Below are 12323 nucleotides of genomic sequence, written 5' to 3'. Positions count from 1 at the left end.
ATCCTTGTGACTCCAGAATGACAGGAGCCTTTGTTGTAGCTTTTTCCCCAAATGTGGAGCCCAAGACTCCTTCCTCCCCCACCCCTTACCTTTCAGTTGCTCCAATAACTCAGTCCGCCCAGATGACACCATTGCTCGGGCTTCTTGCTCTAGCTTCCCCTGAAGGTGCTTTAGCACCTCCTAGGAAAGAAAGCAAATTCCAATTTGGTCAGATTGTGGTTTCCACTCCACTCCCCATCCCTCACCCCTTACTCCCATCCCCCTACCACAGACTCTGGGAGCAAGAAAAATTGCTACCTGGGATTGTCACTATTTTACAGATGGGGGAAACTGAGATCCTTAGAGAGGAAGGAATGAACTGTTCTTTTCAACATAGTGCCTGTGAGTGTGACAGTTGGGATCTGTCTGGAGGTCATCAGGGGAGCCATAGCAAGGACTTCCATTATACTTACTATCATCTCCCCGTTCACTGTATCTCAACTCTATACCCCAGCTTCCTACCTCTACAGATCCCAGTCCCAGACCTACCTCATCTCGCCCAGTTCCTAGTCTTACTATTCTCTACCTCCCACCACTAGGCCATAATCTATGACTCTATCACCCTTAAGTCCTGTGGGCTGCTCCCCCCAACCCTAACCCAGGGTCTCATATCCCTGTGTTTCTGGATTTTATGTCCCATAGCCCTTGTTCTATATCCTGTGTTTATGAGCCCATAGCTTGCATCCTAATAAATACCCTAATCATACCTTCATGTCAGAGGTCTCATTCTCCAGCTTCGACAAATGACTGGAGTTATCCTGGAGTTCCCTTCGCAGGTGGGTGTTCTCCCGGCTCAGGGCCTCCACCTGCCGCACCAGCTGCTCGTAGGAAGCCGTTGGGCCTGGCCCCGACATCTTTAGTTCCTCCAGTACCTGGAGCAGGATGGGGGTAGGAGTGGGAGAGACACAGATTGAAGATGAGTTTGGGGGTAAACAGGAAAACCCAAGACTCTTAACCAAAGACTTTTTAGTCTATCTATCATAGGATTGGAGAATCAGAACTGTATCAGATATAATGTGATCCAACTTCATTACTTGATGTCCCCATATAAGTAAGGAAATGGTAAGAGAGTGCCTAAGTAATGAGTTTCTATCACTTGGCCCACGTGATCCAGATACGCAGCTGCCCCATTGTTAGTGAAAGTTCATGAAGAATGAGAGAGGTCCCTCAGGATAGGAGTAGTCTATCCCCATGTCCAAAGAAGAGCTCAGCAAATTACAGGTCAGTGAGCTTAACTTTGATTCCCGGGAATTCTCTAGGATGGATTTGTTAAAAAGATAGTAGGCAAATATCAAAAAAGGGAAGCAATGATTACAAAGAGCCAGCGGGTTCTTAAGAATAGGTCATTCCAGACTAACCTCATTCCCTTTTTTGATAGGATTTATTAAACTAAGAGATAAGGAAAATTTCATTGATTTTAGCAAAGCTTCTAAAAAATATCTTGCATTATTAGGGAGATAGAGATATGTGGATTATATAGTTGTAACTGGTTGAATGAATAGCTTCAAAATCTAGTCATTAATGGTTCAATGTCAGTAAGTCTAGCGCCCCAGAGATCTGTGTTTGGCTTGTTCTGTTTAACAATTTTGTCAGTGATAAAGGCAAAAATGCCACACTTAACCAGTTTACAGATGACTCAAAGCTGAGAGGGATAGCCAGCACCCTGTGACAGAGTCAAAATCCAAAAAGAAATTCTTAGGCTAGAACCTTGGGCTGAATCTAATAAGATGATATTCTGGAATAAAAACTATATAGTGCTACACCTGGGGCCAAAAAATCAACTTCACGGGTACAGAATGAGGGAGGAATTGTTCAACGTTTTTTTAAAAAATGATACTGGGTCAGTCAATCAATAAGAATGAGCAGTATAATGTGGCAGACAAAAATAGCTAATGTGATCTTAGTCTACATTAAGAAAAGCTTCTGGGAATGAAGATGTTAGTGTCTCTGTCACCTACATTTGTCAGATTATATCTAGAACACTGTATCCAGTTCTAGCTAGAGCACTGGACCAGGGGAGTCAGGAAACTGGGTTCAAATCTAGCCTCAGATACTTACTCACTGTGTGACCCTGGCAAAGTCACTTAACCTGTATGGAGATAATAATAGCACCTACTTCACAAAATTGTTATGAGTATCATGAAAAGCTTATAAGCATTTATAAAAAGCTCTTGAGGCAGCTAGATGGCTCAGGGATAGTGTACCACCTCTGGAGTCAGGAGGATCTAAAGTTCAAATTCAGTCTCTGACACCTACTAGCTGTGTGGCCCTGGGCAAGTCACTTAACATCAATTGCCTCACTAAAAAAAAGAATAAACTCTTGTTACTCTTGTTATATAAATAATTTCTGTATAAATGCTATGAACCACAGAGAAAGAAGCATATTGATAATCTAGAATGTCCAAAGGAGGAGTGCTGCAGCTTCAGAGTCTCTATTTAAGAGGTTCAGTATTGCCTTCTTCCAATTTTGCACCAGTTCCACTGTTTTTGGACTTTTTATGAACTTTTTCCATCATGCCCCTTTGCTTGGTACCTTCTCCCTGATCTCCCTTCCTTCCCTTCTTGGCTTCTTTTCATGCGTTGTCTTTTTCCATTAAATCATAAACTTTTTGAGGTTGGGAAAAATGTTAATGATACAGATTAAATTCAAAAGAATATTATGCATAATTCTCCCCCTTCCCTCCCCCTCCCCCTCAGCAGTGAGCTGGTGGTTAAACAATTTACAGAGTACTACCCTCAATGAACATTTCCAAGTGGTTGTCCCATGGACTTCTCAAATTCATCCTGTCTAAAACAAGAACCTGTTCTTTCCCCCTCAAATCCAATTTTCTTCTGAATTTCCCTAAATCTGTCCAGGGCACTAACATTATTCCAGTCAGCCCAGTCTTAACTTCAGAGCCATCCTTATTTTCCATATTCAACTGATTGCCAAATTTTGTTCACCTAACTTTTATAGTGGGACATTTAGGTGGCATACCGCTTGCACTGGGCTTGGAATCAGAAAGACTTATCTTCATGAGCTCCAATTTCAGCTGATAATTACTAGCTATATGACCCTGGGCAAGTCACTTAACTCTGTCTCAGTTTCCTCATCTGAAAAATGAGCTAGAGAAGGAAAAGGTAAGACACTCCAATATCTCTGGCAAGAAAATCCTAATTGGGGGTCAGGAAGAGTCAGATACAACTGAAAATGACTCAACAACAGGCAGCTAGGTGGTGCAATGAACACAGTACCAACCCTGGAGACAGAAGGACCTGAGTTCAAATTTGACCTCAGATACTTATTCACTGTGTGACCTGGGCAAATCACTTATCTATATTTGTTTCAGTTTCCTTATCTGTAAAATGAACTGGAGAAATGTAAAATACTTGCCAAGAAAACCCTAAATAGAGTGATGAAGAGTCAGACATGACTGAAAAGTCACTGAACAGAAACCCCTATAGCAACTCTCCTGTCTGTTTCTTTTTCTCCACTTACACAGTCATCGCCCTCTTCTCCTGGATACTATCTCCTTTCTGAGTTTTTATGACACTAATCTCTCTTCCTTGTCTTGAAAGAGGCAAGATGGTACAGTAAAAAGATCATTGTGTCTGGTATCAAAGCTCCTGAGTTCATATGTCCCTTTTAATATAGTCTGTGTAACTTAGGGCATATCACTTATCCTCCCTGGGTCCTTGTTACCTCTTGCCTGGACTATTGCAGCAGCCTCCTAATTATCCTCCCTGCCTCCAATCTCTTCCCCTTTCCAATCCATCCTCCTTCAGTTGCCAAAATGATATTCCCAAAGCATAGATCTAATCTATGCCCAAAGGGCAACAAAAATGTGCATACCCTTTGATTCAGCAATACCACTAGTGGGTCTATACCCTGAAGAGATGATGAAAAAGGGTAAAAACATCACTTGCACAAAAATATTCATAGCAGCCCTGTTTGTGGTGGCAAAGAATTGGAAATCCAGTAAATGTCCTTCAATTGGGGAATGGCTTAGCAAACTGTGGTATATGTATGTCATGGAACACTATTGTTCTATTAGAAACCAGGAGGAATGGGGTTTCAGGGAAGCCTGGAGGAATTTGCATGAACTGATGCTGAGATGAGCAGAACCAGAAAAACACTGTACATCCTAACAGCACTATGGGGGCGATGATCAACCTTGATGGACTTGCTCATTCCATCAGTGCAACAACCAGGGACAATTTGGGGCTGTCTGCAATGGAGAATGCCATCTGTGTCCAGATAAAGAGCTGTGGAGTTTAAACAAAGTTCAAGGATTATTCCCTTTAATTTAGAAAAAAAAAACCTGCTATCTTATTGTCCAATCTTGTTACCTCTTAGACTTCTCTAAGGCTATGATTTCTCTCTCATCACACCCAATTTGGATCAATGTACAACATGGAAACAAAGTAAAGACTGACAGATTGCTTTCTGTGGGGGGGTGGGGGAGGGAAGTAAGATAAGGGGGGAAAATCGTAAAACTCGAAATAAAATCTTTAATTTAAAAAAAAAGCATAGATCTAACCATTTCTCTCCCCTACTCAATAAATTCTCATGACTTCCTAGTACCCCATAGACTAAAAACAAATTCTAGTGTTGGATATTTAAAACTCTCCACAACCTGGCTCCAACCAACCTCTACAGGCTTATCATCACTCACTATTTTATGGTCTGTCATTCTTGTGGTTCCTTATTTATGATATTACATCTCCCACCTCTGGGCCTTAGGCCAGGCTGTCTGCCATGCCTGGAGTGCATTAGTTGCTACCTTCTAAATGAAGCTTCTCTAATGTCCTCACTTCTCCTGCCTCCTCCCCTTCCCAAATGACCTTATTTGCTTTTGTGTAAATATTTTATTTATTTATATGATGTTATCTGTACTGCTAGAGTGTAAGCTTCCTGAGGGAAGGACTTTTTTTGTTTTTATGTGTCCCCACTGTGTGTGTGAAACAGTGCCTTGGATAAAGTTGTCACTCAATGTTGGTTGAATGCTTGGCTGACTGAAGTATTTGAAGGGCTGGTTTTTATGTGGAAGGGGGATTAGATTTGTTCTATTTGACCTTTGAGAGCAGGAACAATGGGTAGAAACTGAAAAAAAGACTTGATACAAAAAAACTTCCTCATGATTTGAGCTGTCTCCTATGTTGGATGACCTCTTGTTGAGTATATTTTAGTGGGGCCCCCTTTTAGATATAGGTTGGAAATAGATGGTCCCTGAGGGTCCTTTGAATGCTAAAATTCTTTTATTCTTTGGTCTTCTCATGGCCACTAGCCTGAGAGAGGGTCTAGGAGAATAGGAATGGCAAAGGATTTCAGATGGAGGTGGAGAGGGACTGACAGCCTCCAGGGGTCCCCACTGGAGGGGCAGCTTGGCCTGGGGTGACAAGAAAGGAGAGAGAATTAGGGCCAGACAGTTTAAGCTGGCAGTCAGAGATGGGCATCCTGACAGATTTATGGACCAATAATCTGACAGGTAGACAGACCCTTGGTGTTAGTGGACAGATGGTCCAAGATCCCTGTGGGGAGATGTGGGGTTGGTGTCCAGCTGCCCCCTCAAGCCCCAGATTTTTTTGTTTTGGTCATCCTGGCCCAACTCCAGGGTAGATTTGCCCACACCTGTTCCCACAACCTCGGCTGATGCCTTTGTTTCCTTCAGATTCCTCAGTTCTTTATTGTCCTCCCCCTCTCTTTGTTTTCATGCATGGTTCCCTGGATTATCACCACCTTCAGTTCTTCTCTCTTCTTCCCTAGTTCCCTCTGACCCCAATCTCCCACTCACTGGTTCTTTTCTTTCCCATATCAATCTTTTTTCCTTTCTCTGTCTTTGTCTTTATCTCTGTCTCAGTATCATTTTTGTCTCTCCCCATTCCTTTCTGTTTCTCAGTGTCTATCTCAGTCTGCCTCCCTCTGTGTGTGTGTGTATCTCTTTTCTCCACTGGAGTCTCTCTATTCCTCTGCCTCTTTCTCCCAGTTTACCACTGTTTCTGTGGCCCCTTTCCTGCCCATCTCTGGCTGTCTCTGTCTCCTCTTGCCTCTGACTCTCAGCCTTCTTCTCTTCCCTGTCCTCTAAGCTCCACTGCTCTTTCTCCCCTCCTCCTTCCCCCCTCCCAGCCCTGTGGCCCTGATTCCATCTCCATCTCCCTCTTTGTTCCCTGATCATACTTTCTCTCTCACTGTCTTTGTTTTCAGTATGGAGAACTCTCTCCAAATCTTCACCAGCAGCCCTGCCCCAGCCACTGAAGCTCAATCAGTGACCCATTCAAATGAACCTCAGCCCTGGCTCCTTCTGGGTCCCCAGGGCCCAGGGTCTCCCTGCCCCCACCCCCCCCATGCCCCACCCCCATAAATCCATCAACCGGTCAGTCACCAGACACTCAGGACCATCTCTTTATGTTGGACAATTAAGCAGAGGGCAAAATGGCCTGGATTTGGAGTCTTAGTAGCCATCTCATCTAAGTCATACCTGAACAAGAAGCCCACTAATGCCTGACAGACAAGGGGTAATCTAGCTTCTGTTTGAAACCCTCTAGGAGGGGGCAGCTAGGTGACACATTGGATAAAGCACGGGCCCTGGAGTCAAGAGGACCTGAAACCCTCTAGGGAAGAGGAACCCAATGCCTCCAGAGGTTTCCCTTTATGTAAAATGAGGACAATCAGATTTGTGCTCTTTGACTCACCAAGTATGGTTCAGAAAGATCTTTGGAAATTCAAGGTGTTAGAAAGCTACTACTATTTTTGTTAATTATAATTTATCAATTAATTATTATTAGCTTATGAAATGGCCCACAAAGTTCTTTCCTCATACTAGCACAGTGAGGTAGTCAATCAGTCAGTAAATAATCATTTATGAAGTGCCTACTATATTCCAGACATTAGACCAAGTGTTGGGGTTACCAAAAAAAGGCAAGAACATGGTGCCTCTCCTCCACGAGCTCACATTCTAATGGAAGTGGTTATGGGAGAATGGAGTGCAATAACTAGATACATTCAAGATAGAGATGGGATAAATGAAGGGGCCCCAAACCTTCTATTGAAGGTGGGATCTGAAGAGAAACTGGGGGGCACACCAGCCAGGTGGGACAAGGCAAGGGTGCAGATATTAGGAGTCACATTTTAGAAAAGGGAAAATTGAGGCCCAGAGGAAAGTAAATGACTCCTCCAAGATCATACAACTAATAACTATCAGAGCTGGGATTCAAACTCAGCCCTTCCATCTCCAGGCTCAGTGTCCTTTCCACTATTTGTTAGGATAAAGCTTTTTCTTACCCTCATACAGCTCTTAGTTTAGGAGTAGGAACAAAATAAGACATGTAATATCAGACAGGTTAAAGTCTGAGAGAAAAGAGACAGGAAGAGAAGAAAAAAAGAGGGAGAGGCAGGAGGGAGAGATAGAAAGAGTCAGAGAAAGAGAGAATGATTGAGGAAGAACTAGAAAGAGAGAGACACAAAGTAAGAAACAGAGAGAAATAGAGAGAAAGAAAGAGGAGAAAGTGAGAGGAAGGGCAAGGAGGGGAGAGATGGAAAGAAAAGAAAGAAAGAGAGAGAGAAAAGAAGGGAGGATGAGAGAAAAATAGATGAGGGAGAGAAAGGGACAGGAAGGAACCAGGGATACTTTCAAGTAGCCTTGAACATCCAGGAGAATGTTAGGGGCAGTTAGGTAATAGAGTGAATGGAGTACTGAAATTGGAATCAAGATGACTTGAGTTCAAATGTGTTGTCTGACATTTATTAATTGTATGACCCAAGGCAAGTTGTTCAATCGCTGCCTGCCTCAGTTTTCTCAGCTGTAAAATAGGATCATAACAGATCCTACGTCTCCTTCTCTAGATCCCTAAGAAATTCCAGATGGACTCATTCTACCATCTTGACCTCACCAGACTCAACCTTACAGCTAAAGACCTAGTGATGACCAGCTGGCTTGATGCTAATCTATCCCCTACCCTCAGTAAGAAGCACTCCCATTGTTGGCTGCTTGTCTGGTTTCATTGACTGTCCATCGAAGGCCACACATAACAAAATCTGCCCTAAACCTTTGACTTCCAGTCCCTGTTCTCAGGCTTGTGGGCCCTTTGGACCACATCCGGCCTAAGCCACGTCTTGGAGAGGCGAAGAAAATCCTGCCTTTTCCTGACCTAGGAACCTTCATCCCTCCTACTCTTCAAACCTCCCACCCATTCCTCCTCTTCACACCCAACTTTGGAAATGTCACCAAAAACCAATAAAATCTCACTCACTCAACTAGCATTAATTAGACACCTAATAAATGTCAGACCCTATGTTAGGATAGGGCAAGAAGTCTTCCACTGAATTGGTGGCTTCCTCCCCTTCCTCTTCCCTTTACTTCTAGCTTCCACCAGTTTGGATGTGGTGGCACTCTCTCTTTGGGTTATCTCTAGAGAGGTCCCTACCCCCATCCACCCACATATACAGATAGAGAAGAAAGTTGACAGAGTCTTTAAATGAAAATATGAACTCAACAGGCAACAGGACAGAAAGACAGGTGGGAGTTGGATTGGGCCAGGTGGGGTACAATGCTGGTGATGCCCTTTAAGAAAAGAGTAAGTGGTAATGTGTGTGTGTGCGTGTATGTATATGTGTGTATGTTATAAGACCCTTCCCTGTGGTTCTGTGAAAGCAGGAATTCTCAGTTCCTTGTGCCTCAGTTTCTACATCAGCACAAAGGGTAAAAAAAGGGCTTTTTATTTGTTCAGGATCTGAAAGCAAGTCTTGGAGAAAAGGAGAAAAAAGTCTGCATGTCTATTTGTATGTATTATGTGTGTGTGTGTGTGTGTGTGTGTGTGTGTATGTCTGTGTCTGTGTCCATCCAAATGTACAAGATCTCTGTGTGTTTGTGATCAGGAATAAATAAGCTCCATCTGTGTCCAGGTATGCATAAACCATGTGTATATCCATCTAGATGTGCATGGATTGTGTGTGTGACAAAGGCACGACAGAGACAGAATGAGACAGTGACAAAAGCAGAAACAGAGACAGACAGAGATAGACAGAGACAGAGACAGTAGCAAGAGACAGATAAAAGAAAGGTCTCCGCTTACTTCACTTGCCGGATCGCCTGTGGCTGCCTCAGTCTCCCTGAGCTCATCCCAGGATGACGAAGAAGGGGCAGAGCCAGGCCCAAGGCCAGCTGCCAATGAATGGCCAAAAATCCCAAATCTTGGGCCCCAAGCTTCAAGCACTAAAGCCAGTCAACAGAACTGGGAGCTGGATGGTGTGTTCCCCCAGGCCAGGAGCTCTGCTGTACACTCAGCCTGGAAACAAAGCCCTGCTCAGGGCCGGGGCTTGGGGCCGATCAGCCTGTCAGCCACATCCCTAGCACTGGATGGAATCTCAGCAGAGGGGGGGAGAAGGAGGAGGAGGGATGCGGAGATGCTGGCTGCTGGCAGCCAATGGCAGATCTGAGAAGACTGTCTGGCACCATGGCGACAGCCAATGGCAGCTCTGGGGAGGGGGAACCAACCCCATCATTCCCTCCATCATCAAGAGAAGCCACGGCTGCCTCTGTTCTGGGTACTATGGCCCCACTGCTGTGAATCTGATGATGGCCTTCTGTATGAGGGCCAGGAAAAGGAGGGACAGGAATAGTAAGGAAATAATTCATTTGCAGATAAAGCATCCCCTTGTAAGATTGTTGGGTTTGGGGACCAGGACTCACTCCCTTAGTTTCAGGCAAAATGGATTCATAGAATGACAACCTTAGTCACCAAATTTTAGTATCAGGTATTCATGGAATCAAAATCTTAAATCACAGAATCATAAGGAAACAATTTTAGATTCTCAGATTAGCAACAGGGAATCTTAGAGGCATAGGATCATAGAATCATAGATTTGAAAACCAGATTTAAAATCATAGACTCTTAAAATCATAGACTCCAAACAAGATTCACAGAACCTTAGAGTCATCAAATTTTAGATTTTTAGAATGAAAAATGATAGAAGTTATAGGAGCTTAAAGTCATAAAATCTTAGACTTACAGAATCTTAGAAAAAGAATATCTTATAGTTTTAATCTTCCAACAACTGAAGTTTTTCTAAAGTTGAATAGGGAGGACAGAAGATGTAAGATTATACCCCTAAGTTATCTGACTCTGGGGTCTGAGTGAACATGTTGGATTACAATAGAATTTATAAAAGATGAGGAAAAGATCAATGGTGTTTCATGGATGGGGGGAACTGGGTTCCCTACTCTCAAAGACCCTCCCTGATTCACTTCCCAGTGAGTTGTCTAAAATCATACTTTGGGGGTGGCTAGGTGGCGCAGTGGATAAAGCACCAGCCCTGGAGTCAGGAGTACCTGGGTTCAAATCCAATCTCAGACACTTAATAATTACCTAGCTGTGTGGCCTTGGGCAAGCCACTTAACCCCATTTGCCTTGCAAAAGCCTAAAAAAAATCATACTGTGAATTGATAGCAGAACCAGGGTCCACAACCATTCCTCTGCTTTGAACCTTAGGAAGGCATCAGGAATATATTGAGCAAAGTTCTTAAGATAGAGAAGCTGAAAAGTACCAAGGTTGGGGGCTGAAACCCTCTTATTTCTGTATTTAGGCTTCAATGATTAGCCTGGACCCTAGAGGAGAATAATTATATACTATGTGAACCAGCAAGGACATTAGAAATCATTTATTTCAGACTCCTCTTTTTAACAAATGAGGAAACTGAGTCCTAGAGAAGGGAACTGTCTCACTAAGGAATACACAGTCAGTCAGTGGCAGAACTAGGACTTGAATTCAGATCTCTTGATTTTCAGGTCGGGGCCCTTTTATCAGGTTTCCCTTAAAATGCATAGATGTGTCCTCTACTCTTCATAGCTGACTTTTGGTGTTATGCTGATAACATCTCATGCTGTACATAAAAATATTCCCAAATTCTCTCTCAAGGTCTCATTGCTCTATTTGCTCTCAAGTTCTCTCTCTCTCTCTCTCTCTCTCTCTCTCTCTCTCTCTCTCTCTCTCCCCCTCTCTCTCTCTCTCTCTTTCTCTGTTTGCCTCTGATCACCAGGTAACAGCTCTGACTTCCTTTTGGCAAATCATAACAGCCCTCAGATTCTTGAAGACCACATTTCTCTAAGCATGTGACACACACAAGCACAAAACAATACACAAACATGTATAATGCATAAGTCTGCACATGTACATGTGTGCACACAGCACAAAAACACACACACTCATCAGATCGAGTTCCCAAGAAGGAAACCAAATTCCAGTCTTGGCCAGAACATCTCTGGGGTCTAGGAACGTGGCTGATCAATAGCACCCACACACAGAGCAGCCCCCACAGCTCCATATATGAGATCAGCTACAGAAAATGGACCTCAAGAATGGATCTACAAGACCAGAGTCAAAGATTAACATCAAAGATCAATTTCAAAGATTGACCTTAAAAATCCAATTTCAAAGATTAGAATTTCTGGAGTCTAAAAATCAGAATTCTGTGAGCAGGGTCGTCAGAGCTGGAGGGGATTTTTAGGTAATTTCAAATCCATCCTCTCTTCATTTTATTTATGGAGAAACTGAAGCCACATAGTAGGAAAAGGGACTTATCCAAGGTCACATAGCACCAGAACTGAAACTCACCCTTAGTTCTCCTGACTCCAAATTTCAGATTCATTCCAACACACCACACTACCTTCTCCCAAGGGCAGACCTCAGATCCCAGTCAATTCTTTTTGACATTTCCTGAAGCCTTTGTCACTAACTGAACTGAAAGGATTTCAAATCTATCCCCTTCCTGGGAGCTCAGCCTCAGCCCCCAACTCACTCTGATGAGCAAAGTGATGGGTTGATGGGAATAAACATTTCCTGACAGATGCCACCTCCCAGTACATCTATCATGTCTGGAGCTCAAATATGGGCCACCTGGGGCTGGTTGAGGGTTTAATGAATCTGAAACCAGTCACCCTCTCACTCCAATCTGTGGGAGGAATGACACATTGACCAGACCCTCCCAAAGGGGCCCTTGATGCCTGATTTCTTCCCTGCTGATCCTTTTCCCAGATTTCCCTATGGGCAGACCAGGCAGTCTAAAGAAGCACTGGACTGAATTTTATCCCCTGCTCTGCTATCAATTCACAGTATGATTTTAGACAAGTCATATTTTCTCTCTTAGACTTGATTTACCCATCTGTAAAATAAGGGTGTTGGAGACACCCTTATTTCTAAGATTCCATCAACTCATGTAGTTCCATCTCTAAACTCCCTCCCAGTCTCTATCCTAGCCCTATCTAAAGCCCCTCCTATCCATTCATTTATTCTAAGTCCTACAGTCCCT

General features: G+C 43.4%; 1 protein-coding gene across 1 annotated transcript in view; it reads right to left on the bottom strand.

The window, feature by feature from the left end:
- Positions 1 to 12323, bottom strand: part of APC2 (APC regulator of WNT signaling pathway 2) — a 47534-nt gene that overhangs the window by 29430 nt on the left and 5781 nt on the right. The window contains exons 2-3 of the mRNA XM_074204576.1: positions 747 to 911; positions 90 to 180 (exon numbers count right to left, since the gene is read on the bottom strand). Coding sequence (XP_074060677.1) covers positions 90 to 180; positions 747 to 911 — 256 coding nt within the window. The remainder of the gene's footprint in view (positions 1 to 89; positions 181 to 746; positions 912 to 12323) is intronic.

The sequence above is a fragment of the Macrotis lagotis genome, chromosome X, assembly GCF_037893015.1.
Source record: "Macrotis lagotis isolate mMagLag1 chromosome X, bilby.v1.9.chrom.fasta, whole genome shotgun sequence".
Taxonomy (NCBI): Eukaryota; Metazoa; Chordata; class Mammalia; order Peramelemorphia; family Peramelidae; genus Macrotis; species Macrotis lagotis.
The sequence above is the reverse complement of the archived record's forward strand: the minus strand, read 5'-3'. Positions and strand labels throughout refer to the sequence as shown.